Below are 27,832 nucleotides of genomic sequence, written 5' to 3' on the forward strand. Positions count from 1 at the left end.
AGCGCGGGCGAGGCGGCTGTAGCGGCTGAGGTGGCGGCGGCGGCGGTGTTGCTCCCTTCCCGCCATCAGCCGCCCCTGCGCCGCCCGGCAGCCTCCAGCAGGGGCTGCGCTTGTGGAAAAGCGAAAGTGAGGAGCCAGCGAGGGCTGCCGGGAAAGGCGCGGCGTCGGCAGGAAGGGTGTGTGCCTGTTTGGGAGCAGAAAGCAGCGGGTCCTGGGAAGGCAGGTAGGGCCCGGGCGTCGAGGGGAACCGGGAAGGGGGAGTGGGGGAGAAGCGGTTCTTGCGCCAACGAGCAGCGGGCAGAGGAGAAGCGGGCAGCTTCAAGATTGCACGCAACTCCCTTGCGCTCTTTTGCCAAATGCACACGAATAATAACAGGCCTGCGGCTGCCTTTTGCAGAGAGCGGTGGCTCTTCTCTGGGTGTGTTCTCCTCAAGCGCTAATGATAGCATAAGTATAAGCCGCCGTGGGGACAATCAATCCCTAGGAACGAAAAGCTTCCTATTTCCCGGAGAAAAGCTTCCCATTGCCCTAGAAAAACCCCACGCTACAGGATGTGGCGGCTGGCATTCCTGTAAGTGTGGAAATTTACTGGGTCATCTTCCGCTTTGGAGGGTGCTTACTTTGAATTAACGCACTAGTCCTCATGAGCTGCTCGCCTTAACGAAAGTGACACCCCGTGGCTAAATGCACTGCCTAAATAATTACATCTTCCTGTGGAAAATGGCTCCAGATTTTTGGGTTGGGGGGGGGCTGGGGGGAGGAGGATATAGCCTCTTCCATGATTGACATACTTAGAAGAAATATATGCGGCCAGTGGCAAGACTTACGGTAAAGGGGATGGTTATCAGGATAATTAGGAGGAAATAAAGGTAGCACTATTGAGCATTGAAATGCTCTGCTCAGAATAATGGTGCTGGATGGATTCCTTTCACAGAATCTTGTCCTGAGAAGGGGTTGGACTAGATGACCTCTTTGATCCTTTCCATTTTTATGTATAAATAAATGCATGTCACCCAGTGCAAAAGTTCCGGGCAAATGTACATTACAGGTACTCCTCGATGTATGCCCAAGATTTTGTGTTGCTGAGAGTCAGTTAGAACTGAGTTGTGTTGCATTTCATGACCCTTTTTGCTCCCGTTGTTAAGCGAATTACTGCAGTTGTTAAGTGAATCACATCATAAAGCAAACTAGGCTTCCTTCACTGTCTTCAGGTGGAAAGGGGACGTGCTGATCACATGACCTGAGGACATGCAACTGTCAGAAATACATACCAGTTGCCAAGCACCCAAATTTTGATCACATGACCCTGGGGATACTCCAATGGTTTTAAGTGTGAAAAACAGTTACAAGTGACTTTCTCAATGCTTACTGTAACCTTGAACAGACACTAAATGAATGGTTGTAAGTCAAGGACTACCTGTATTTTATGTAACGTTTAACATTCTAAAACCATCCAACATTTTAAAACAGTGGTCTTCAAACTTGACAGCTTAAAGACTTGTGGACTTCAACTCCCAGAATTCTTCCTCCAGTCATGTTAGCTCAGGAATTGTGGGAATTGAAGTTCACAAGTCTTAAACTTGTCAAGTTTGAAAACCCTTGTTCTAAATAACCTTCTGTCCTTTAAAACAAGCTCTAGATTAGGGTTTCTCAACCTTGGTGATTTTTAAGAATGTGGACTTCAACTCCCAGAATTCTTAGCAATCAATAGCCATGCTGGCTGGGGAATTCTGGGAGTTGAAATCCACATTCTTAAAAGTTAGCGAGGTTGAGAAACACTACTCTTTGGTTATGTTAGATAGACTCAAGTATCTATTGTGTTAACAATTAACAAGTACTCTTGTAAAATGCTGTTCTTCATCCAAGCACACGCATTATGACTTTTGTCACAGTTTGCGGGCTAGGATGTGTAATTGACTGGAAGCTGTCAGAGGTGGGGCTGCCTTCAAAAGTGTTCTGGAAAGTTTAGATAATTCTAAGGCAAACTTAGTTAACTAGACTTGGGGTCGTTCACCAGTCCTGAAACAGCTGTATAACTTCCTTGCCCTGTCTTGGAGATGAATCCAAAAGTCAGTCGTGAACTTCAGAGCTCTGTAAGGCTTGGAATTGGTATATATGTCCCTTTTCATTTTGAGCAATCCAAAATCCACTTCCAAGCATCTCCATCATCTGAGAAGACTTTGGCAACTAAGGGAAACACGAGCATGGCTGAGAAATTCTGGGAGTTGAAATCCAAAAATCTTAAAAGTTGCCAAGTTTGGCGACCGCTGCAATAGAAGTTTAGCAGCAATGGACAAACTCTGATCCACAGAAGGTTTTGTTTGCTTGTTTTTTTTTTGTTTTTGAAAATGAGTTATTTCGGCTCTGAGGATTCCAGGGACAAGGCCTAAGTAGCAGAATGCAAAGGTTGCCAGGTTTGGGATCTATAAGGAGATTCTCTGGATTAGGTGCCTTTCAGGTGTGTTGGACTTTGTGACTTCCATCTGTTGACCTTCATTTCCAGTTCATGTAGAAACTATGGGAGTGGGCCTAGTGTTGAGGTAATTCCCCGTTAGGAGAATGAGCGCATACAGGGAGACGTAGTGAGAGTGGTGAAGAATAATACACAAACAGCACACAGATACACTGTACAGTAAATGTAGGTTTTTTACTTCCAATAAACGTTTAAGCACAGTCCAAGATAAACAGTCCAAGTCATTCACGGTTAAATCAGTCAGTTTTCAGTCCAGGGATAATCCAGTAACAAAGTCCAGTATCAGAAACAGTTTAGTAACAGACTTACATCAAATCCAAGAATAACAATTAATAGGGAAAAATGGAGGAAAGGCAACTCTCTCCAACAGAAGAAACAGAGACTCACTGCGACTTTCCTGAGACTAAACAACCCAGGTTTCTGGCTCCCTTATGGCTGTTTGAGAAACCACACCCAATTACAATTTTAGCATTCCCTTAAAGATACGGTATTAAAATGTCTATCCTAGTTTATATATTTCCAACCCAAATAACTGTTAGGTGACTTACATTCCTAACACCTAGCACATCTGGAGAGCACCAGGTTAAGGTAGGTGCTGTGTGAATATCCATAGAAACAAGCAGCTTTGGTTACACCAGGATTTTCCAATCTTGTCCACTTCCAGATGTGTGGACAGATGTGTGTGACATTCCAGGGGATGGAATCCATATATTTGGAAGTTGCCAAAATCCCTGGGTTGGAGGAAGCTCAGTGACCAGTGTAGTTGGCATCAGCAGCTTTATTACCTTCAGTAGATTCCTCAAGAATTCTTCATTCATAAGAACTCTTTGATGTTTCCAGCATGGATCTTTTCTAATCTAATTGGTGATATTGGGAATGGATGTGAGATTTTCTCCATGCAGAATTGGTGTTCTATCATCAAGTCAGAGTTATTCCCTATTCTTTGGTGCTGAGTCCAAAGTTGTGTTGATTTTAAGGAATCTGCATTGCAAGCTTGGCTGCAGATTTAAGCACTGGGGAAAAAATCAGGTAGTTCATTGAATAGGATCAGGGGTGGGATTCATTATTTTTAACAACTGGTTCTGTGGGTGTGGCTTAGTTGGTGGGCGTGGCTTGGTGGTACTGTGACTGGCTGGGTATGGTCAAATCAACATCACTCACATCGAGGCACGCATCTCCTCGCTTGGCCTCTCATGACTGTGGGGATGCTGCAACAGTCGTAAGTGTGAAAAAGGGTCACTTTTTTCAGTGCCATTGTAACTTTGAATGGTCACTCCACACAAGCAAGTACCAGCAAAGGAGGGGGGAAAAACTCCAGAGAAGTTCCTGAGACAGGAAGTCTAGTCCTGCCAAGAATATAATAAGGGTTAACGGAGAGGCAGTTTCTGTAAGCAACACCAGAATGTTTCCTTCCTGCCTTCCTTACAGGATTAGGCCGGTAATTTCTTCTAACAACCGGTTCTCAGAACTGCTTAGAATGTTAACAACCTGTTGTAGCGAATAGGTGCGAACTGGTAGAATCCCACCCCTGAATAGGATCCTAGGTCTGAAGCAATTTAATTTGAAGGAGGGGAGATTAATTGTGAAGGGGTGTAGCGTATTTTAATTCTGGGTGGGGATGAAAAAACTTTTAGTTCTGAAATGAAGTATTGGCCATCTCCCACTATCCAGCAACATCTGGAGGGTTTCACATTATCCCACCTTAATGCAAGCAGGATGTTTCACAACAGGGGAAACGGAAAGGCCAGATATGAAATAAGATATGAAACAAGAGCAACAAAGATGATTAGGGGACTGGAGGCTAAAACATATAAAGAACTGTTGCAGGAACTGGGTATGGCTAGTCTAGTGAAGAGAAGGACTAGGGGTGACATGATATCAGTCTTCCAATATCTCAGGGGCTGCCACAAAGAAGAGGGAGTCAAGCTATTCTCCAAAGCACCTGAGGGCAGGACAAGAAGCAATGGGTGGAAACTAACCAAGGAGAGAAGCAACCTAGAACTAAGGAGACATTTCCTGACAATCAGAACAATTAATCCATGGAACAACTTGCCTTCAAACGTTACAGGTGCTCCATCACTGGTGATTTTAAAGAGATTTGTCCAGTGGTGGGATTCAAATTTCTTTTACTACCGGTTCTGTGGGCTTGGCTTGGTGGGCATGGTGTGGCTTGGTGGGCGTGGCAGGGGAAGGATATACTGCAAAATCCCCATTCCCTCCCCACCCCACTAACCTGCTTTCCAGCTCCGTTCTCCTGTGCAGAGCAAGCAAAGAAGACCCAGCTGATCAGCTGGGACTCGGGAGGCAGAGAAGAGATGAGTCCGGGGCCAGTCAGAGGTGGTATTTGCCAGTTCTCCGAACTACTCAAAATTTCTGCTACTGGTTCTCCAGAACTGGTCAGAATCTGCTGAATACCACTTCTGGGTTTGTCTGAAATGATTTATGGCAACTTTAAGACTTGTGGACTTCAACTCCCAGAATTCCTGAGCTAACATGACTGGAGGAGGAATTCTGGGAGTTGAAGTCCACAAGTTTTAAAGCTGTCAAGTTTGAACACCCCTGATATAAGGTCTCCTGCTTGAGCAGAGGGTTGGACTAGAAGACCTCCAGGGTCCCTTCCAGCCCTACTATCCTGAAACCCCAGTTTTCTGTTCTTTTCCAGACTCTCTAGAGCAAGATGTTCTTTACCTGTGGCCCCAATGAAGCCATGGTTGTCTCGGGTAAGCGCTCCATTTCCTGTTCCGTTTTCTGAGCTTTCTTATCTGATAAGATCAGCCTTCAGGGCAGCCACAAAATGTATGCAGCCTTTGTCTAAGCTAGCCGTGTTTTCTTTCAGATTGCTCTGTTCAAGCATGCATGGATCACTTTGCACGTTCAACCATCTTTCAGCTGTTCAGATGCAGTTCGCTCTTTAGGATTTCATTTGGAGACACCATTTTCTCCTCTTTCTTTTTAACTACTCAGTGCTTTTATTTTCACAAAGTGGATTTCCTCCAGCAAGGGCTGTTCCCCTGACTGTGCTGGCTTCCCATTTTCCAATCATCACGTTTTGGCTGTACAATCATTAGAGCACAGACTCAAACTTGTTGTTAATACAGCTGTGCAGCATAGGGCAGCTGTACAGTCCTGGGAAAAGACACAGCTGCTTTAAAGAATTATTGACGGGTGTTAACAGTCATGACCTACGCTTTTTAAAACAGATTTTTGGAACAGAAGCCAAAGTGTTTCACAGTCCTTTGGAATCGTTTATGAAGGGGATCTATAGTAGCGGCCAAAATTGTGGAAACCTTTTGGGAAAGGTGTATTTTTGAGGTTTGATGACTAATAGCACCACTTTTTTTAAAGTAGTACCATAAAATTATATATCTATGGAATGATCATTTAATCCAGAACGTAATGCAATGAAGTTTGTTCAATTATCTGTATTCTATGAAAAGATATAACCAAATAACAAGAAAAAGGAAGCACAACTTACTTAGGTTGATATCAGATAACTTTCCTTCATCTGATTGTAGCCAATGAGCATGTGTTTAGAGAGACAATCAGGTGTTTAGAGAGCCAATCAGATTCAGTTTTTGATGTCATGTGTTAAAGCTCAGAGGAGGACATTTGTCAGTGTGTTATGTGATTGCTATCAAGTTGGTTGGGGTTTTTTTGTATTCTTTTATTTAGTAAGCTTGTAAAACACACTAAAATTAAAGTAATGGTGCAAAGAGTTGACTGTTGCCCAGAAAGTGATGTAAAATAGTATTATTAAGTGAACAAGGCTACAGTTATAAAGAAATCAGAAGAAAAATTAGTGGAAACTTAACCAAAGGTGGCATTTCTAAGTTTTTGAAGAGGTATAAGGGGACTCAGTCACTACAAAACCACGCTGGTAAAGGCAGGAAAAGGTGCACAACAGCAAGTGATGATAGAAGAATTAATTAATTAAGACTGTGCCTACGTTACAGAAGAAAATCATCTGGGTGTATACAAGATGAAATGGTGCAATGCAATGTGAAGTTGATTACAAGGACTGTTCGGCGCGGACTGCAGGAATTTGGCCTAAAATCTAGAATTCCACAAAAAAGCCATTTTTATATCTTTCAAACAAAGGTTGAAAAGACTAAACTGGGCTAAAACCCATGTTACCCGGACAGCGGAACAATGGGACAGTGTTATTTGGAATGATGAGACCAAAATCTCCCTGTTTGGTAGTGGTGGCAATAAAATACACAAGGAGACATTTTTCCCAAAAGTTTCCACAATTTTGGCCACTAATGTATAACAAAATCATGCCCTATTGGATAATCTTGGTCAGCAATTCCCATGTTTTTTTTTTAGAATACAAGGCTTGACTTAACGATCACACAAAAAGGACCAAAACTCTAATTGCTGAGCGAGGTTGTTCTTATGTGACTTGAGCCTAATTTTTGATGACCTTTTTTTGCCGCAGTTATTAAACCAATCACTGCAGTTGTTAAGTGAATCACGCGATCATTAAGCAAATCGGGCCTCCCTCATTGACTTTGCTTGCTGGTCGCTGCTTGGGAAGGTCACCAAGAGTGATCACATGACTCTGGGAGGCTGCAACCATCGTAATTATATGCCGCTTTGCAGAGTTCCTGAATTTTGATCAGGTGCCCATGAGGATGCTGCAACGGTCGTAACTGTGAGGAACAGCCATAGATCACTTTTTCTCAGTGCCATTACAACTTTGAATAGTCACTAAACAAATAGTTGTAAGTCGAGGGCTATTTGTATTACATTCTGTTTCCTCTTCCTTTAATTCAAGGGTCTCCAAACTTGGGAACTTTTCAGATTTATGGACGTCAAAACTCTCAGAATTCCCCAGCCAGCATGGAATTCTGGGAGTTGAAGTCCATAAGTCTGAAAAGTTCCCAAATTTGGAGATCCCTGAATTAATTGGCCATTTTTCTTCATTTTCCCAAAGAAGCGATCAGCTTCTGTGCCTGCTGAACAATTTTCTGTAGAGGACTTTTTGCTTTTTATTATCAGTTATCAAAAAAACCCCCAAATGAACAGTTGACCGAGGGATCTAATTGACTGGATCGATCAAGGGATCTGGTTATGCTTCCTAGCTCCCCTTAGGTCATAATATCTGGGGGAAGGAATCAGGAGCGTGTCTACCCTATCTGATCTGGTAAGACAAGTAGATATCCTTAAGGAAACACATGGTTTTTTTAGCTTTGGTAAGTTGCTAAGTATAGACTGTATGTAAAGAATTCAAGTGGGATCTGCATCATTGGAAGCTTTCAAGAAGAGATTGGACTGCCATCTGTCAGAAATGGTGTGGGGTCTCCTGCTTGGGCAGGGGGTTGGACTAGATGACCTACAAGGTCGCTTCCAACTCTGTTAATCTGTTAAATTAGCCTGGGCAGATTCTGCACTGTTTATCTCTTTCCCCAGGTTTCTGCCGCAGCCCCCCAGTTATGATTGCTGGTGGCCGGGTGTTTGTGGTACCGTGCATACAACAGATTCAGAGGTAAATCGTGCTGTGAAAGGCTCTATTTACGGGTTCTCAGGATCTCACCAAGGCTTGGTCACTCTCTTAATTAAGCAAGCCCATTGCTTACAATGTAGCCCATTGGTTACATTTCAGTTGCCCATCCAAATACTAATAGGGCTGGCCCTGCTTAGCTTCCGAGATTAGCCAGGGTTGGCAGGATGCCGAGCCATTCAACCACATTGCATCCTTCAGACATTAACCTTAATTGAGTTTAAAATGGAGTGGAGGAGTGCTCTGTTTGCCCTCATTGAATTCACCGATAGAAAGACAGGGTGACATTTTTGTTAGAGCTGAAATTAATGGGTGTGTGTGTGTTGTGTGTGCATTCATCCTTTCCTTCCTGCTCTTACAGGATCTCACTTAACACTCTGACCTTAAATGTGAAGAGTGAGAAAGTTTATACCCGGCATGGGGTCCCCATTTCAGTCACTGGCATTGCACAGGTAATTTTTTTCTTTCCAGCAATACACCCAAGGAATTCAGTGGTGGGATTCAAAAAAATTTACTACCGGTTCTGTGGGTGTGGCTTGGTGGGCGTGGCGAGGGAAGTGTCAGCGTTCCAGAAAACCACCTCCAACCAATAACTCTGAGACAGACATCTTCTCAAAAATTCTTTTTATTCTGGATAGTAAACTGGCACAACTGGGGAATCCCGAATCTGAAAGTTCCGGGCTTCATAACAATAAGTAAAACCTACAAGTCCATCCTCTGCGCCCATCATCACATCACATGCCCCAATAATCCTCCATCCCAACTTGAGACTTCCCCTCACTTATGCGCAAAATAACATGACCTTGAATTAGAAAAAAGAATGTTGTTATGTCTAACTACGTACATTCCAAGAAATTCCCCCTTCCCATTTTCCCAGGTCTCAAAGTGTGGCAGCATCAGGGTCTCAATATGGCTTCCAAAGCTGACAGGAAGGCTACTGCAAAATCCCCATTCCCTCCCCACCCCACTAACCTGCTTTCCAGCTCCGTTCTCCTGTTATTTCCCTTGATTTGATTTGATGGAACTCTCTTTTGGGATGAAGAGGACAATCACCAGCTGGTTAGAAGAGAAACAGGCTGACAAACTCCATGTCAAGGGTGAGATATAATCAAGGTCCGTTTCCCTTCTTTTCTTCCACCATCTTTTCCCACCTAGGTGAAGATCCAGGGCCAGAACAAGGAGATGCTGGCAGCTGCTTGCCAAATGTTCTTGGGCAAATCTGAAGCAGAAGTTGCGCACATTGCTCTGGAGACCCTGGAAGGACATCAGAGAGCCATCATGGCCCATATGACAGTAGAGGTAAGTAGAGGTCGCTTTATTTTATTAGTTTGTCAAACTTGTACAAGATAACAAGTACAGGTATGAACATAAACAGGAACAAAGGAAGTAAATACAGATGAATGGGGACAGTAAGACAGGGACGGCAGGCACCCTGGTCTATGCATGTCCCCTTTGAGGACCTCTTAGGAATGGGGTGAGGTCAGCAGACAGTTTGAGGTTGAATCTGTGAGGGGTTGAGGCTGTAACAACGGAGTCAGGTAGTGAGTTCCAGACATTGACCACTCTGTTGCTGAAGTCATATTTTCTGCAATCGAGTTTGGAGTTGTGTGCTTGTGGGAGTATAAGTATGTGTGCAAGATGTCACCACTGGTTGAAGAATGGGGTGAAGCGAGGTGAAAGCAAATCAAGGAGAGACGCAATCTAGAGCTAAGGAGAAATTTCTTGAAAGTGAAAACAATTACCGGTAATCAGTGGGATGACTTTCCTCCGGAAGTTGTGGATGCTCTATCTACTGGAGATTGTTTTCAAGAAGAGATTGGACAGCCATTTGCCTGAAATGATATAAGGCCGTGATGGTGAACCTATGCCACCTGTGCCGGGAGTGGCATGCAGAGCCGTCTCTCCGGGCACGCCAGCCATCGCCCATTGCTCTTCTGGGTTCTGATGCATGCCAGCCAGCTGGTCTTCGCGTGCACAGGAGCACCAGAAACTGGAAGAGCAGCTCCCTGGAGCACATGCGCGCACGCTGGCAGCTGGTCTTTGCACTCACATGCATGCGCGCCGGGAAGCTAAGCTTCCAGTTTTCGGCGCTCTCACGAAAATGCATCAGGGAGTTGCTTTTCCGGTTTCTGGCACATGCGCATGCTCCCATTTCAGCACTTGGTGTTGAAAAGGTTAGCCACCCACTGACACAGGGTTTCCTGCCTGAACAGGAGGGTGTGGGCTAGAATATCTCCAATTCTGTTATTCTTAAAAGATGTTTTCTCTCCAGTTGTGTACGCTGGGCTGTTACTTTAATCTATCCAATTGAATTGAATCGGGGGTATCTAAAGGAGGAAGGGTCAAAAAGGTTGCGGTAACCACAACCATAACCTCACACCTTTTTCACAAGACACATTGACGAGGGATGGCCTTTCAATGGTGTGGTTGTGAACATAGGCTTGTCTCTTTTAATCCGCTCCCTGCAGACAACAACCCTGCACTGAATTATGGTTTGCATTAGCCATGGGACAGTGGGGACCTTGGACTCCAACCCCTGTGGAGAGGACTGAGTGAAGAAAGACTGTTTTGAGAGTTCACAAACAAAGATGCTACCCTAGGCTATAGGATAAAAAGAAGAGTTGGTTTATTTGTTTGTTTATTTATTTAATATATATTGCTGCCTGTTCGCCCATAGCGACTCGAGATGCCTTACACCAGGGGTGTCCAACCTTGGCAACTTTAAGCCTGGAGGACTTCAACTCCCAGAATTCTTCCCCAGCTTTGCTGGCTGGGGAATTCTGGGAGTTGAAGTCCTCCAGGCTTAAAGTTCCCAAGGTTGGACACCCCTGCCTTACACAATACAAAACCAAATTTAAAAATAAAAATAAAAAACAATAAAAACTAACAAAAATAATCAAATAAATTAATAAAGTACAATAGAACAAAATCTGGAAAAAAATAAAAAAAATAACCCCCCGCCCCGCTGACAGCAGATCACACTAGCCATTTGATGGGCTCCATCTGTCTCTGGGTTCCCCAGGCCCGCTGGCAAAACCAGGTCTTCAGTGCCTTCCAGAAGAGTGCTAGAGTGGAGCCATTCTAATCTCTGGGGATATGATGTTCCAGAGAGAGGGGCCCACCACGGAGAAGGGCCTTCTTCTCCGTCCCACCAGGAATGCTGCTTCTATCATCATCATTTTTTAATGACCTCATAATCCCTTGCGGGGTGGAGTCTCGGCAACTGAATGGAGCCGAGTGTTTACTGGCTGGATACCCTTCCTGTTGCCAATGCGGAGTTTTTTTTCAGCAGATACATTCTCACTGTGCCCAAAGAGAGAATTATCTGCCTCTGCCTAGGCTCAAACTCACAAGCCTCCTGATTGTGAGGCAAGAGCTCTACCTCAAGGCCACTACACCACTCTAACTGATGCTGCTTCTAGATGGGCTTAAAAACTGGTGAGCCGAATCTCTGCTTGGTACTAACATAGTTAACCTCTCTTTGTTAAACAGGAAATCTACAAGGACCGTCAGAAGTTTTCAGAGCAGGTCTTCAAAGTGGCCTCGTCTGACCTGGTCAACATGGGGATCAGTGTGGTCAGTTATACCCTCAAGGATATTCACGATGATCAGGTGCACATATGGGCTGTTTGGTATTGATGCAAACCATTGTTCATGTCACTGAGAATGTTCAGTCATACCTTAACCAAGGATGTCTGATATGGTTCTGACCCACGCCCTTTTCCAACAAATCAAATACAATGCCAAGGGAACAGAAACCTTTTAATGCTTCTGCAAAATGATTAGCTGTGATAAGCACAAGCCTTGCCAAACTGTGCGAGTCTGCCAAAAGATAACAGACAAGAAATAATTTGCAATACAAGAATCTTCAAATACAAACTCAGGATACTGGAATGTCCACGAGGCTGGAGTTTCAAAATGTCTTTGCCTTCTGCAAAGAACGTTGGCTTCACAGCTGGCTTTTATCTTCTTGAAGGAGGGGCCATTATCTTGCAGCCTTACACCCGAGTCGCCCGTGCTGTTGTAGCTGCTGCTTCCTGCAAGCAATCCTACGTGCACGCACACTTGGCACAGGCTCCTTGGGAACCTCTTCATCATTGCTGCCAGCCCCCACAATTTCTGAAGGCAGCAGTTCACTCCCTAATGGTCCTGGCCCCTCATCTGAGTCCTCGCTCTCCTCAGCCATCCGCACCTGCTGCCGGCTAACCACAACAGATTTACAATCTTTCAGCAATAGACATAGAAAACCAGCATCAACCTATCCCAACGCCAAATAGAATTGCTTGATTTGTTTTTGTTTTTGTTTTCTTGTTAATGGAAAAATGATACAAGGTTCTTTCTGATACTGACAACCAAGTTTTGGACTGAACGCATTTATTGACAGGTTGGATTATATTAAATATAGAAATAATTATATTAAGTTTGACCAGAACTCTATGGTTGTAGGCTATAGTAACAAAATCTTGAAAGTGTTTCCTATAGTGAATTAAGGTGGAGCCCAAATGAGTTGTTTTCTCAGTTTCCTGAGCTTAACACGTATTTTGTTGTTGCAACCATCATTTCCACATTGTTTCTCCAAGGACATCTTAATTCATAGCGTACACATTAATCTCTTCCTATTTTTTTCTCCACAACAACCTTGTGAGCTAGTTTGGGCTGAGAGAGAACGATTAGTTCAAAGTGCTTCAGGGGGAGGATTGGAACCTGGGTTTCCTCACTTGGGACAGGATTAGAGCCCGTCTATTCTGCAACTGTTCAGTAACCCAAGGGGTAAAAAAAAATCAGAATTCAGACGTTACCAGATATTGTTTGCAAAATGGGTGTTTTCTGGGGATTCTGGATTGCTTTTCCTGTCCATCATCTCCCCGTCTTATCAATTGTAGGATTATCTTCATTCTCTGGGAAAAGCCCGAACTGCTCAGGTACAGAAGGATGCCAGGATTGGAGAAGCTGAAGCCAAGAGAGATGCTGGCATCAAGGTGTGCAATTGTGGAAGGAAAGTTGTGATGGACTTTGTCTGTCTACCTTGTTTTAGAGATTGCTGGAGGTTTTTAAGGAAAGATTGGACAGTCATTTCTCTGGCATGGAATAAGGTCTCTTGCCTTGGGCAGGGGGTTGGACTAGAGGACCTCCAAAGTCCCTTCATGCCCTATGATTCTTAGCAAGTTCAGATCTGGATACCATATTTCCCCCAAAATAAAACCCTACATTTTTTGCCACCAAAAAAGGCACCAGGTCTTATTTTGGGGGGATGCCATCCACTGACTGACCTCACTTGTGCATGTCGCCCCCGGCCTCCTTTTCGCTGTCAGAGGCCTTCAGGAACTTCTTCTTCTGTGGCCAGCAAGGCTTTCCTGAAAGCCTCTGCAGCCGATAACAGATCTCCGGATCGATCCAGAGCTTTGTTAGCAGCTACAGAGGCCTTTATGAAAGCTTGGTCAGCCTTGATGGCTGCAGAAGAAATGGGCCAGCAAGGCAGGTGTCAGGATGTGTGAGGCCTGGCTACAACTATTCAAGGGTAAGTAGTAGGGCAGCTCCACCCGCCTCATCCCCATCCTAGCTTAATTTTTACCTGTGCACTCTGGAGTGGGCGGGGTCTTAATTAGGGCTTATTTTGGAGGGTAGGGCTTACATTGGGCGCATGTGTAAAAAATCAAGCTAGGACTTACTTTCAGGGTAGGTTGTATTTTCAGGGAAATGGTATTAATTGGATGGGAGACGACTTGGAAAATCCAAAGCTGTAGAAAGGAAGGCCGTGACTGCCAAATGATTTCCCAATAGTATCAAATAGACTTCCCCATAAACTCACCAGGAATCCAACAAAAACTTGAGACTCTTTTTTTTTAAATCAAAACTTCTTCAGTGCTCTTGGCTTTTGCACTGTCCCTGAGCTCTTGCCTCACTCTTCCTGTCGGGCGCTGCCTCTGAGTTCTCCCATCTTGTCCACCTCTAGGAAGCCACAGCCAAGCAACAGAAATTGTCTGCTCAGTTTATGAACGATATTGAGATGGCCAAAGCTCACCGAGATTTCGAGCTGAAGAAGGCTGCTTACGACATTGAGGTGAACACGCGAAAAGCCGAATCGGACTTGGCCTATCAGCTGCAGGTGAGCCACCCCACCGCACAGACAGTCAAAGGGCATTGGCAGGTGGCGGAGATGGAATAAGTTGTAGTTTATTTTTTTTCCTCAAATGAAACATGCATAGGAAAGTGTTTGTGATTCCTGCCCCTCGGCCTAGTCACATCCTTCATTTAGGGCAGGGCTGTCCAACCTTGACAACTTTAAGATCTGTGGACTTCAAATCCCAGAGTTCCCCAGCCAGCCAGGGGGCAGTCCACAAGCCTTAAAGTTGCCAAGGTTGGACAGCCCTGAGCTAGAGCATAAATTTTATGGGATGTTGACATATTGAGCTATGAACAAGCTGTTGTGGCCTGCCGGGGCTGGTGGAGCTGGCAGCAGAGTTGGACAGTAGTGAGGAGATTGGGAGGAACCTGGGCCAGTCTTGGAGGCTGAGGAAGGCTCGGATGAGGGATCTGCATCAGAGGTAGAGATGGGGCCAGGGCAGGCTGGCAGTCATCAGCTGCTTTCGGGCTCAGATAGCAGTGAGGCTGGGGAGCAGTTGGAACCGTTTCCCAGCCTGCGTATGTGCACAGCTGTTAAAAGAAAGGAGCAATTAAGAACTCAGAATCAACATGGGAGCAAGGCCACTGGTGGCCGACGAATGGCCCTTCCCACCAGAATTAAAAGAGGAACAAAAGAGGAGGGGGCTTTTGAAGGAAACAACTTGCTCGTTGCATGTTTGTGTTTGTTCCAGCCTTGTGGGTCTGTAAAAGTCTGTAAATCCAGCCTTCCCTGCAACAGTGAGTATGGAACTGTTTACCAGGCAGCACTGCAGGATTGATAACAGTCTGAGATAATTAGTTCACCTTCGGGAGAATGTGTGCCAAGCTGTTGGCTGACTGTGAATGAACCAATTCACATTATCGTAAATAAAGAGGTTTTTGCCGGGACTCAGAATTGACTGAGTGCTGGTCTTCTGGTTTGAAGGGCTTCAACGACAGAAATCCGCGATCGTGCGCAGTTTCTGCCTGGGCTCGCCGCTGGAGCGCCCCAAGCCGGCTGGTTTCGGGGTAAGCCACCCCGTAGAGGTGGTGAAGAGGGGGGAGACCGCCAGCAGGGTTGAGGAGAGCCGCATCTCTCCTCCTCAGCTGGCCATTACTCCCTTTCCCGAAGGCGGTTGCAGGAGTGGTCAGAAATGGCCACCACAAAGAAGAACTCGACCAGAAAAGAATGTGCAGGAGGAAGATAAGAAGTGAAGGTTTTGGCTGACCGGGTTAAATTGTAAAAGCAACAACCAAGGTACCCTGGAATTTAAATTTACAAAAAATAACATCGCTCCCAAAGAAGAGTCGGAAGCAGCGAAGGAAAGTGAAAAGGGAAAGGTTTGGCTTTTTTTTTTCTTCTCTCTCCTTCCCTATACTGAAAACTAAGAGACTTAAATAAGAAATCGGAAAAATCCACTTTGACATCAATAGGCAATTAAGCTGAAAATAAAACAAAATGCCAAAGGGATAATAAAGATTTCTGGACATTAAAATCTTTCTTTTTCATAAGCAGGAAGGGAGAGAAAAAGAATAAGGGACAGGATCTGGAAGAGGGAGGAGACTGCCTGGAATTAAAAAGAATCTAAAGTAAAACTTCAACAAGACTTCTAAAAGATATATTTTAACTGAAACTTTGCAACTAAATAATAACCTCAGGAAGAGAAAGTGAAAAAAAAGAGCAAAAAAGGAACAGCTTGCGTGTATTTGGATTATTTGGTGATCTTTGGATTTTTAGTTATTTGAATGACTAAAATCAACTAGGTGGTTGTTTAAAAATTTATACAATGGCACCACTTCTGGATGAATTGAAAATGAAACTTAAAAAATACAAAGAAGATGCACAAGAAGGAAAGGGTTCTTTTGGCTTCATCTTTCAATTCTTAGAAATGGAGATTTGGAACTATGAGAAACAACAAGAAAAGACTGCAAAACAAGAAGACTGGGACAAAGAAGAAACGATCTTTAATGAACAAGTAATTCTATGTGGGGAAGAAAAAGGAAAGGGGGGAAAGAGAATGGAGAATTTAAGACTTAAAAAAACAACCAAAGAAAAGAAAAATAATTCGAAAAATAAGTATAATACTGGAAAGCAACAGAAAAGGGGAAGACAGAAGAGAGAAATAGAGGTAGAGAGACAAGGGGTAAAAAGGAGAGAGAAGAAGAGAGGGAAGAAGGAAAGGAAAAAAAGTTACAAAGGACCGGAGCAAGATATAGAGAAACAGGACCTATTTAGAGATAATGGGTGAAAATCTAACTGAAAAAGGGATTCTGTAAAGGTACATAAGATTGTATTGTTATATTAGTAATAGAAATAACTTTAGAAAATTGGAAACAACGTATGATTAAAATGAGAGATAAAATAGTTAGTGTAATTTAGTGAAATGTTTGTGAATAAAATAAGTGAAATAAAATAAATGAGAAAATTGAATTAGGAAGGAACGGGAACATTTTAATTAGTTAATGTTTTATAAAATATAAGTGAAGGGGGGGGATTAATTATGGAAAGCTTATAATTGTTCCGATAGAAGTATGATATTTAATTGAAAAGTAATGTTAAAGATGTTAAGACTTTAATGAATATTAATATTAATGATAGAATTGAATTGGAATGGAATGTTGTTTTAATTATATATATTTATAATTTTTTTCTTTTTTTAAGAATACAGTGTGTATTTTAAGAATGTACCAAGCAGAATCTGAATGGAAGTTATGTATTCTATTGAATGTTACAACTTTAGGGAAAAGATATAAAGGCGTCATACTCCAATCAGTAACTACAGGAGAAATTTTGTTTAATGAGAAAAGATAATAGATAATTGAAACAGGACAGACAAAAAATATAAATACAATGATTTGAATTGAGATGAGATAATTAAAATAAAATTGAGAAAATTAAAAGAGGGGAGAAGCTATGCAGAAAATGTAAAATAGTAATAAGATATGGAACAGAGTATAAAAATGAGCATGAACCTGAATTTGTGTCTGTACGAAGAAATGTAACCCGGGATTATTCTGCTTTCAAAAAAGATGTTTTGTTTGTATTTTTTTTTTCTCTTTGTGAAAACTCAAATAAAATTTACAAAAAAAAAAAAAGAATTGATTGGGTGATTTTTGGGTGAAGCCCAGGACAGAACACAAGCTTCAGCAAGGAGTTTCCGAACCCTTCAGGTTCAGTTGTTCTGAATCCTTCATGCAGGTGGCCAAGACCAAGCAGAAAATTGAAGAGGAGAAGATGCAGGTCTTGGTGGTGGAGCGAACTCAGCAGATTCAGATCCAGGAGCAGGAGATGATCCGTAAAGAACGGGCGCTGGAGGCCCAAGTCAAGAAACCAGCCGAAGCAGAACGTTACCGGTTGGAGAAATTAGCTGAGGCGGAAAGGTACGGACATTACACTCCTCTATTCTCCTCTTTTTTTCCCTTCCTATTCAGAATCTGCTGTTACTCATCATAGAAGAGCACTTTTCAAAGGAGTGAACTGATGCTGGCTATGCCCCTTTATAGTATAGTAGTCCTTTATAGTATAGTAGTCCTTTATAGTATAGTAGACCACAATTGAGCCCCAAATTTCTATTGCTGAGTGAATTTTGGCCTATTTTATGACCCTTCTTGCCACCGTTGTCAAATGAATCACTACGTTGTTAAGTTAGTCAGACGGTTGTTAAGTGAATCAAGTTTCCCCACTGACTTCGCTCGTCAGAAGATTGCAGAAGCTGATCACATGACACACACACACCCCCAAAAGATCCTGCAGCCATCATAAATAAGAGTCAGTTGCCAAGCATCTGAATTTTGATCAGGGGGATGCTGCAACCAATGTAAGTGTGAAAAATGGTCATAAGTCACTTTTTCCAGTGCTGTCGTAACCGTGAACAGTCCCTAAATGAACTTTTGTAAGTCAAGGACTACCTGGAAAGCTGGAGGGTCAAATAATGGAATGAACCTCCACAAAAATAATACAGATAGTCCTTGAGTTATGACCGTAATGGAACCTGCCTGGTCATTAAGTAAACCAGTGGTTCACAATGGAGTCTGTTTTTGTCAAAAGCCCAAAATAAATTCCGGGGTTGTTTTTCTTTTTGGCAAAGCTGTGGTAAAATGCAGTCAGGCGACCATGGGCTACGATTGGCAGCCCATAAATTTCCCATCCTTTTGTCTCAAAGGTGCTTTTTCAAAAGGTAACTGAACTGTTGTTGTTTTTCTAGAGGAAGACGGTGGATTTTTTGTTTCTGAGGGGGAAAAAAGAGGGGAAAAAACAGTCCAGTTGCCCTTTTGAAAAAGCATCTTTGAGCCCGTTGTAGATGACTGAAAATCTCCACAGATATTCCTTATCCTTTGCTGTTTGATGTAGAAAGGACTTCCCAGCATGGCTTCCACGCATTTTATCCTTTTTTAAATTTCCTGCAACTAACTCTCCAGTTGCAAACCAGGGGTGGGTTACCATGCAGATGTCTCCAAACTTGGCAACTTTAAGACTAGTGGATTTCAACTCCCAGAATTCCCTAGAGCAGAGGTGTCCAAACTTGGTAACTTTAACATGTGTGGACTTCCAACTCCCAGAATTCCTCAGCCAACTGGGAATTGAAGTCCACAAGTTTGGAGACCTCTGCCCTAGAGCAGTGATGCCTAACCTTTTGGGGCTCATGTGCCAAAAATTGTGTGCGCGCTTGCACGCTCGTGCTCATGTGCCAGTACCCAGAAGGCAATGCGCGCCCCCCACACCTCCTATGCATGCGCATGTAATCCCTACCCACCCTGCCGCCCACTTACTTGCATTGCGCCTCACAGCTGATTTTCGGCTGGTTTGAGGCCTTTTTTGGCCTCCCAGGGACTTGAGGAAGGCTTCTGCAGGTTTTTCAGGCCGAAAACTAGGCCCGTTTCGTCACTTCCGGTATTTCCAGAAAAACAGGAAGTGACAAAACGGGCCTAGTTTTTTGGCCTGAAAAACATACAGAAGCCTTCCTCAAGCCTCTGGGAGGCCAAAAAAGGTCTCAAACCCAGTTGGCGGGTGTGCCTGCAGCGCCTGCTGGCACAAATCTGGTGCCACCTGTGGCACGCGGCCTGTCGCCTCAGCCTGTATAAACCTATTCTCAAGCTGGGTTTGTCACCTCAAGCTGCTCTCAAACCCTGTCGCTTCCTAGTCTCCCCCTCCATTTTGGGGAGGCCAAAAGCGGCCCTTGAATGTTGGATGCTGGGCAGAGGGGTGAACCCATGTCCCTGTTTTCTTCCCAAACAGGATGCAGCTTATCATGCAGGCGGAGGCGGAGGCAGAAGCCATCCGGGTGAGCCCTTTCTTCTTCTCTACCTCATGGGAACGAAGAGGAGGCAGAGGTGGATGAGAACTTAGCTTATCCTGAAATCCTGTTTTCGTTTTTTAGGTGAAGGGCGAGGCTCAGGCGTACGCAGTTGAGGCCAAAGCCCGAGCTGACGCTGAGCAGATGTCAAAGAAGGCAGAAGCTTTTAAGCAGTATCAAGAGGTTGCCATGGTGGACATGCTTTTGGAGAAGCTTCCAGAGGTAAGCACGTCCTCCTCGTGTAATCCCAAGGAGAAAAAAAGGAAGATGAAGTCCCAAAGGTGGTTTTTTTCAGGAGGCAATCGGACTTGCTTGTTTTTTCTTCTTTTGAAGACATTTCGCTTCTCCCCCAAGAAGCTTCTTCAGCTCTGACAGGATGGTGTGGAATGGAAGGATTTATATTCCTTGCAGACAGCTGGTCATTTGCATCCTTTGAGACCGTCACTGAAGCGCTTGAAGTTTTATCTAAGTTGTACTAAGTAGTGCTCCTGACCACTGTAGCCTGCAATTTTGTCCTCTGGAAATCCATTCCAACTCCCACACCATTCAAAGGGTGTTCATCCCAAATTGTATAGCTAAAAATATGAGGATACAGATAAACCTCCCAAGTGCTTCAATGACTCTCTAAAAGAGTGCAAATGACGAGCTGTCTGCAAGCAGTCTCTCTCTCTCTCTCTCTCTCTCTCTCTCTCTCTCTCTCTCTCTCTCTCTCTCTCTCTCTGTGTCTGTCTCTCTCTCCCCTCCCTCCCTCCAGATTGTATGCACTGGGCTGTTCTGCATGGTTCCTGGTTGTGTATAGTTCTTAATGAGGATATTGATGGCTGGCTATTAAGTCATTAATTGCAATTTCCTTGTCCCTCAAGGCTTGAAGGCTTTGACAGTGGGATTTGATACTTGGACAAATCTGCCCATTACTTCTAGTATAGATAAAGGAGAATATTTGTATCTCGAGGTTGAAATGAGGGGTTCTTGATGATTTCCCAGTCTGGTTGTTTTGTTGCAGACATTTCATTACCCAAACTAGGTAACATCATCAGTGCTGCACAAATGATGTTACCTAGTTTGGGTAATGAAATGTCTGCAACAAAACAACCAAGCCCAGAGAACACCAAGGAACCACCCCCCGCCCACTTCTAGTGCAGTTAATCCTCAACTTATGACTTAATAATTGAATCTGGAATTACAGCTGTAAGTCATCACCGTCATTAAGTGGGTACCACATGACTAACTTTCTCCAGTGGATGTTTTTTGCTGGAAATCAGAAGTATAGGGCAAAAAGAAGCCGCGGGCCTTTTGCAGATATCCTTAATCTCAGTCAGGGGTGTCAAATTCAGGGCTCTTTCAAAGAGGAAGAAGAAAAGATGAGAAGAGAGCAAGGAAGGAAAAATAAGAAAAGAGGAGAAGGAAGAAGAAAGTAGATTGAAGAGGGAAGGAAGGAAGGAAGGAAGGAAGGAAGGAAGGAAGGAAGGAAAGAGATTCTAATAAGAGTGAGGGAGGATCTGAGGGAAGTTCTGCCTTAGCACTTGGTCACCTCAGATGCATCCCCAACACAAGTGATGTCGAGCTGGCCACGCCCATCCCTGCCACACCCACCTCGCTCCCCCAAGGTCAAACACAACCCTGATTCGGCCCTCAATGAAATCAAGTTTGACACCCCTGGTCTAAATGGTCCCTTTGAGGGTAATAATATTTTGCTTCTGTATACTATTTTGCGCTGGAAAGACTTTTCCAGTCTTCAATTGGAATTTTCCCTGATTTTTTTTCCCACCCCAACAATCTTGTAAGGTAGTTTGGACAGTGAGAGAAGCCCAAAGTCATCTCCCTCAGTCTCCTGATCAAGTAGGGACTTGAACTGCAATCTCTATCCAAGTTTGCTACCTTAATCATTGGGTGTCTTCGCATTCCCTTCACAGATAGCCGAAGAGATCAGCAAACCATTGGCTTCCGTCAATAAGATCACCATGGTGTCAAGCGGGAACGGAGATGTGGGTGCTGCGAAGATGACCGGGGAAGTCCTGGAAATCATGAATAAGCTGCCTGACACTGTTGAGAAGCTGACCGGTGTTAGCATCTCTCAGGTATCGCTCGAAGATTGCTGAGCTGCGGAGAGGAAGGGGTGGAGCAAATACAAAGCCCTTCTCAGTAGCAACTTAGCTAGAGTAAATATGCGGTTACCTATCCTGGCTTCCATTCCATATTTAGCGGATTAAGTAGAACCCAAAATCTGGGCTGTGTGGAAGGAGGAAAAACAATTGGTTGGAGACAAAAGAGGCGGTCCTTAATTAGCCAAAGAGAAAACACAGCTCAAGTGATGAGCAACACCTTTCTGGGTTTCATCTTCTGGAAGTAGGTAGCCTGAGGTACTTTTAATCAGTGTGCTTGCTAGGGATGTTGGGAGTTGTAGTTTCTCAGTATTTGGAGGGCCACAGATTCTCTATGCCAGGGTGTCAAATTCAAGGCCTGAGGGCTGGATCCGGCCCATGGAGTACTTAGATATGGCCCGCGGGCCCACCTTGGAAACAGCGAAGGACCGGCCCGTGGTGCCTCTGCCAGTAAAAAGGGAGCTTGGGGAGGCTGCTGCAGGCTGTCGAGGCTGAAAACAGAGCCCAGGCAGGCTGTGCGCGGCCTCCCGGAGCTATGTTTTTGATGCAGAAGGCTGCGGGAGGCTGTCGCAGTCAAACACGAAGCCTGGGCGGGCCGCACAACCTCCTCAAGCTCCATTTACACTGGCAGAAGGCTGCAGGAACCTGCTGTGGCCAAAAACGGAGCCCGGGAGGGCAATTGTGGATGAAAACAGACCCCGAGAGGACTGACATGGTCAAAAATAGAGCCTCAATGAGTGACATTGAGATGGCCACTCCCCCCAACTATGCCCCCCCCGCCCCCCTGTGGTCAAACACAATCCTTATGTGGCCCTCAGTGAAATTGAGTTTGACATCCCTGGTCTATGCTAATGGAGAACATCTCTGTTCTGGCGACTATTCCATCTTACCCCAATCTAAACACCTTTGAGATGAGAGCTCTTTAATTCCCAGAATTCCCCAGCGAGCATGAGTATTATTGAGACCTCTTGGAGATGAAGAAACACACCTAATAGCTTATACACCGCTTCACAGTGCTTTCCAGCCCTCTCTATGCGGGATTGCAAAGTCAGCCTATTGCCCCCAGCAATCTGAGTCTTCCTTTTACCCACCTCAGAAGGATGAAAGGCTGAGTCAACCTTGAGCCAGGTGGGATTCGAACTGCCAAATTGCAGGCAGCCGGCAGTCAGCAGAAGTAGCCTGCAGTACTGCACTCTTAACCACTGCGCCACGGAGACTCTAATGCATATTTCACTGGGGAAAGTCTCCATGTTCATGGGAGTGATGACTGAATTTTAATTTTCTGTGGCGGGGTTGGGGTTGGTGTCTCTGCAGCAGATGAGTCAGAAGAAACCAGGACGGATGAACTGATGGGGTCAGAAGGACAAGAAAAAGTCGTCTTGAGAGTGACCACCCATGGATCATCATCAATATGCGCCCATATTTAGCGTTCCTCCTATCAGTGCCCTCCTGTGAATGCCATACCTTTACTATGGACAAGATTGTTGCATGTCGATCAGTATCTGCAAATGCTGAGGTCTCGTTACTCTGCTGTAGCACCGTGATAGCTGGTGATGTCTCTGGGTGGACCTGCGACATCAGTGTGTCGCAGTGTGGATCCGTGTATACTGATTTCCACCATCACTTTGTAAAACAGGATCCCGTCGTTCCTTTCCTTGATGCTGTTTTTGTTACCTGAGCCTGCTGGTCACTAGATACCCTTTTTCCCTATACGTAAGCTGTCCTCAAGGATCTAACAACGGCTCTAGTTCTAAAAAGGCCTGGAAGAATATAAGAATGGAGTAAGGATGAAGGTTGAAACCCAAGATCTGTTTTTATTTATTTTTTTAAAGGCCAGGTGGGTGGCCTGATTTCAGGGATTTCTATAGCAAGGGGAGGTCATTTAGGATTTTGTTCAGCCGTTTCCCTAAAGAGTTACCGCCTAGGTACAGAGAGGGATTCGGTTTTACAGTCCTTAACAAGCCTAGAGATGTGTGGATATCCCAGTTCCGTTGATCTAAACCAGGGGTCTCCAGACTTGGCAACTTTAAGACTTGTGGACTTCAACTCCCAGAATTCTCCAGCCAGCTATGCTTATTAATTAAGCTATGCTGGGTGGAGAATTCTGGGAGTTGAAGTCCACAAGTCTTAAAGTTGCCAAGTTTGGAGACCTTTGATCTAAATCAAGGGTCTTCAACCTTGGCACGTTTAAGACTTGTGGACTTCAACTCCCAGAATTCCTGAGCTAACGTGACTGGAGGAGGAATTCTGGGAGTTGAAGTCCACAAGTCATAAAAGGGGCCATTGTTCCCCACCCCGATCTAACCCTTCCCAACTTGCTTGATATATCACCATCTTCTCCGTGTGTGCCATAGTGTTTGGTGCTACGTATAGCTAAGATTCCTCCACTTAGCAAACTTCCTTTTGGGTCTTTTGTCTTCTGTCCTCACCGCTCCCACTCTCCCAGTTCTTAATCTCAATTTTGGGGGTCCACAGCAGTTTTCCTGTGTTAAATAAAAAAAGATCTCCCTGCCAAGAAGAGAGGAGATTCCCTCAGGATAGGACCATTCTCATAGGCGTCTCTTCTGCCTGCATGTTCACCTCTTCTTAAAATCGTCATCTGAATGTGCCTTATATCTGTTTGAACTAACAGAGTAGATATATATACATCATCATTTCCCTAGAAGGGAAAATGCAAAGAGTCCTCATTTTCACTGTCTACTTACTATCTCTCCCCTAAATTTTTGGACGCTCCCTGAAAGCTTTTAAGTTTTGTACCGTAACTGCTGATGCTCTGATCTTTGCTTGTTGTCCCAAATCGTTAAAGGAGGCCATGTGCTCATATCTTCACGAAGCTCACGTGGTCAGACGGCAGCCCTTCTACAGTGGCTTAAAATATCACCCCTGGACCTGTGCTTCGGAATTCACATATGCCGGGTTTGGCCTTCTTGCTTGCTCGTGTGTTGTGGCCTCAGCATGGTGCCTTGTCTGTGTTGGTCTGAGGAGAAGGACAGTCCGTTCTTCATGCTACTTGAGATTGTCAACTAAGAATAAAGGCCAAGATTAATGAATGCCTCCGGTGTCCCTTCTGTGCAGCCATTTCTACTTTCTGGTCCATGTTTTCCCCATCTAATGCAAGGGTTTTCAAACTTGGCACATTTAAGGCTTGTGGACTTCAACTCCCAGAATTCCTGAGCTAACATGACTGGTGGAGGAATTCTGGGAGTTGAAGTCCACAAGTCTTAAAGGCATCAAGTTTGAAGGCCCCTGATCTAATATCCTGAACCTAGGAAAATACTTGCTATGAATACAGGTAGTCCTCAACTTACAACTACAAGCCCGTTTCTGTTGCTAAGCGAGGAATTTGTTAAGAGAGCTTTACCATTTTTCTTGCCACATTTCTTAAGAGAATCACTGCCATTAGTAACAAAGGGGTTAATCTGGTTTCTCCGTTGACTTTGCTTTTGGGGAGTTTGGAAAAGGGGATCACATGACCCCAGGATACTGCAACTGTCATAAATGTGAGTCATTTGTCAAGCATCCGCATGTCAATCACGTGACTAGGTGCACTAAGTCACTGCTATGGTTATAAGTGTGAAAAATGATCACAAGTCACTTTTTTCAGTCCCGTTCTAACTTTGAACGGCCACTAAATGAAGTGTTATAAGTTGAGAGCTACCTGTATAGAAAATACATAACAGCAAACTGCATTCTGTTTTCACGTGTGATCCTGCTTTATCAGTATAGATATAATACGAATTTTGTCTGCATAATCTCTGAACAATCCTTTGGATTGCAGTTGGGATGATTATTATTATGGTTGATTGCAAAGTGAGCCAGATGATTAGACTGGGTTGGGCATTATTTTATTCACCTATCAAGTTCCTCCCGAGGACCTGGAATAATAGGCACGCATTGTTGTAGAATAACTAAATTCATCATCATAGAATGTAAGCTGTTCCATGTAAAGCTGCCTTTTGCAATTGACCGATAGCGATTTTTGTCAATGCCAATGGTGTGCTTGAGATTGTTATTATTATATCACATGGTGGTCATTGCAATGGAGAGAACATATCTAATACTCCTGCTTTTTATATTCCCCATAACAACAACCCAGTGAGGCAGGTTGGACTAAGAGACAGTGACTGTCCCAAAATCATCCAGCCACTTTTTGTGCCTAACACAGGATTGGAACTCGCAGTTTCCTGGCTTCCAGGCCAGCATCTTAACCACTACACCAAACTGGCTCTAACCATGAGTATCTAAGGAGCCCCGAATTGTATCTCTCTCAGTGTCTAAAGCATACAAGCTGCTATGTAAAGAGATGATTTGAGCTGTCAGGAATTTTTACTGTAGGTAATAGAGATCATTTAGTTAGTTTAGCCAGTAGATGGTTTCACATATTCTGCGAAGGCATAATACCTATTACTTCATTTGCTTTTTCTTCAGTATGTATGAACCCAGTCCCTTGTTTGAAAAGTGGTAAAATATATTTAAGCTATTAAAATAAACCTTGGTTTTGCGTGATCCATAAATGCAGCTGGGCTTGGTTCAAGGCAGTGTTGATCCTCAACAGCTTCAAGATGTGTGGACTTTTAACTCCCAGAATACCCCAGTCAGTATAGCTAGAGTAAGGCAACTTTCTATGGGTGACCCAGATAGCCAAAAATACTCTGTGTAGCAAATGGGCCGTTTACACCTTGCTGCAAAGAAAAGGTGTAATTCCAAAAGAGGAGACAGAAGGGCACCTTTGCAAGTCCAGCACAAATTCAGAATACACGACTGATTTAAATAGAAATACAAGGCACTGGACACAAACGGAGATGATTAACAGCTTCATCCAGCTTCCCAAACGTGCATACATAACTACATTCTCGGTCTAAGGTTGCAGTCTAAATCTGGTTGTCTAAAACAGGGTTGTCTAAACCAACTTTTCAGATCTCAGGGACCACTAAATTCATAATTTTAAACCCCGTGGACCACTAATATGATCCTGCCTAATGACCGGCTGGGTGGGTGTGGCTAGGTGGTCATGTGACTGGGTGGGCATGGCCAACTTGATGTCACTCATATCGAGGGGCACTTTGCCATGCTCTTCTCCCCTCTCCCAGACACTCCTCACCTGCCTACCCAGGCTCCTTAGGGCCCCAACAGGAAGCAATTGTAGCTAAGCAACCACCACAAGAAAGAGTTGGCAAAACAGCTGGCTCAGTTCAAATTGGATCTGACCGAGGAGGAGGGTCAGCAGAAGCACCTCACTGAGGACTATGAGCATAGGTTTTCCAAGCAGAGGGAAGACCTGCGGGAGTGCAAGGCCAGGTACCAGCACCTGGAGGCTTAGCAGACTGAGATGGTCAACCAGTTCCAGGCCATGATGTAGTCCCACTCCGGCTCTTCGCCACCAGTGGTTCTTCCCTCCAGCCTTTGCCCAAAGCCCTGCACCAAGAGGCTGAAGCAGACCCCAAGTTGGAATTTCTGCCTCCCTCTGACCTGCACAAAAACACCCCAAAGGAGACTGCAGCAACACAAACATTCATTGCATGTATTCTACCCAAGGGCCATTGTTAGGAATATAAGTCACCTAACAGGTATTTGGGTTAGAAATATATAAACCAGGATAAACATTTTAGTACTATATCTTTAAGGGAATGCAAGAGCATGCAATTGGATGTGGTTTCTCAAACATCCATTAGATGGAGCCAGAAACCTGGGTTGTTTAGTCTTAGTCTCAGAAGAGAGTGTATCTGAGTATCTCTGTTTCCTTCTGTTGGAAAGTATTGCCGTTGCTCCATTTTTCCTAATTGACTGATATTACTGGATTTGATGTAAGTCTGATACTGAACTGTTTTTGACACTGGAATTTGATATTTCGATTATCCCTGGATTGAAAAACTGACTGATTTACCTGTGAATGACTTTTGGACTGCTTATTTTGGACTTTGCTTAAACCTTTCTGGAAGTAAAAACCTACATTTACTGTACAGTGTATCTGTGTGCTCTGTGTGTATTATTCCAACGCTACTCTCTATACGTCTCCCTGTATGCGCTCATTCTCCTAACAGGGAATTACCTCAACAGCCATAGTTTGAGGACCCCTGATTTGGTGCAATATGAAATTATGCAAATATTTTTTCTGTGGACCACCAAAGTTTTCTTGTGGATCAGCAGTGGTCCACGGACCACCAGTTGGTGACCGCTGATCTAAAAAAAACAGTTTTGTCCATGCAAATGAATTGGGATTACAGCTTCCACAATTGCTGGCACTGAATGTTCTGGAGCAGTGGCCCCCAACCTTTTGGGCACCAAAGGCCAGTTCTGTAAAGAGTTTTTTTTTCCGTGGACTGGAGGGGGTGTGGTCTTGTGTGCTGCTTGCAGCCCA

General features: G+C 44.2%; 1 protein-coding gene and 2 long non-coding RNA genes across 4 annotated transcripts in view; all 3 read left to right on the forward strand.

The window, feature by feature from the left end:
- LOC148126775 (uncharacterized) overlaps positions 1 to 27,832 on the forward strand; it is a 279,119-nt gene that overhangs the window by 129,261 nt on the left and 122,026 nt on the right. The window lies entirely within an intron of this gene.
- FLOT1 (flotillin 1) lies at positions 150 to 27,434 on the forward strand. Of its 2 annotated transcripts, none has more exons than XM_087923388.1 (13): positions 150 to 223; positions 5,136 to 5,193; positions 7,886 to 7,961; positions 8,338 to 8,428; positions 9,132 to 9,275; positions 11,469 to 11,588; positions 12,860 to 12,955; positions 13,930 to 14,082; positions 17,278 to 17,459; positions 19,315 to 19,360; positions 19,457 to 19,594; positions 21,286 to 21,450; positions 22,789 to 27,434. In XM_087923388.1, the coding sequence occupies exons 2-13, from the start codon at positions 5,151 to 5,153 to the stop codon at positions 22,822 to 22,824; spliced, it is 1,290 nt and encodes a 429-aa protein (XP_087779514.1). In that variant the 5' UTR covers positions 150 to 223; positions 5,136 to 5,150; the 3' UTR covers positions 22,825 to 27,434. The 2 variants fall into 2 exon arrangements, with proteins under 2 accessions (XP_087779514.1, XP_087779515.1); XM_087923389.1 differs by having other exon boundaries at positions 22,792 to 27,434.
- Positions 4,285 to 24,524, forward strand: LOC148126776 (uncharacterized). Its single transcript, XR_015741571.1, has 2 exons — positions 4,285 to 4,996; positions 23,743 to 24,524. It is a non-coding gene; the product is annotated as an uncharacterized LOC148126776 (long non-coding RNA).

Source organism: Pseudonaja textilis, chromosome 2, assembly GCF_049901715.1.
Source record: "Pseudonaja textilis isolate UNSWEBS1 chromosome 2, rPseTex1.2, whole genome shotgun sequence".
Lineage (NCBI taxonomy): Eukaryota > Metazoa > Chordata > Lepidosauria > Squamata > Elapidae > Pseudonaja > Pseudonaja textilis.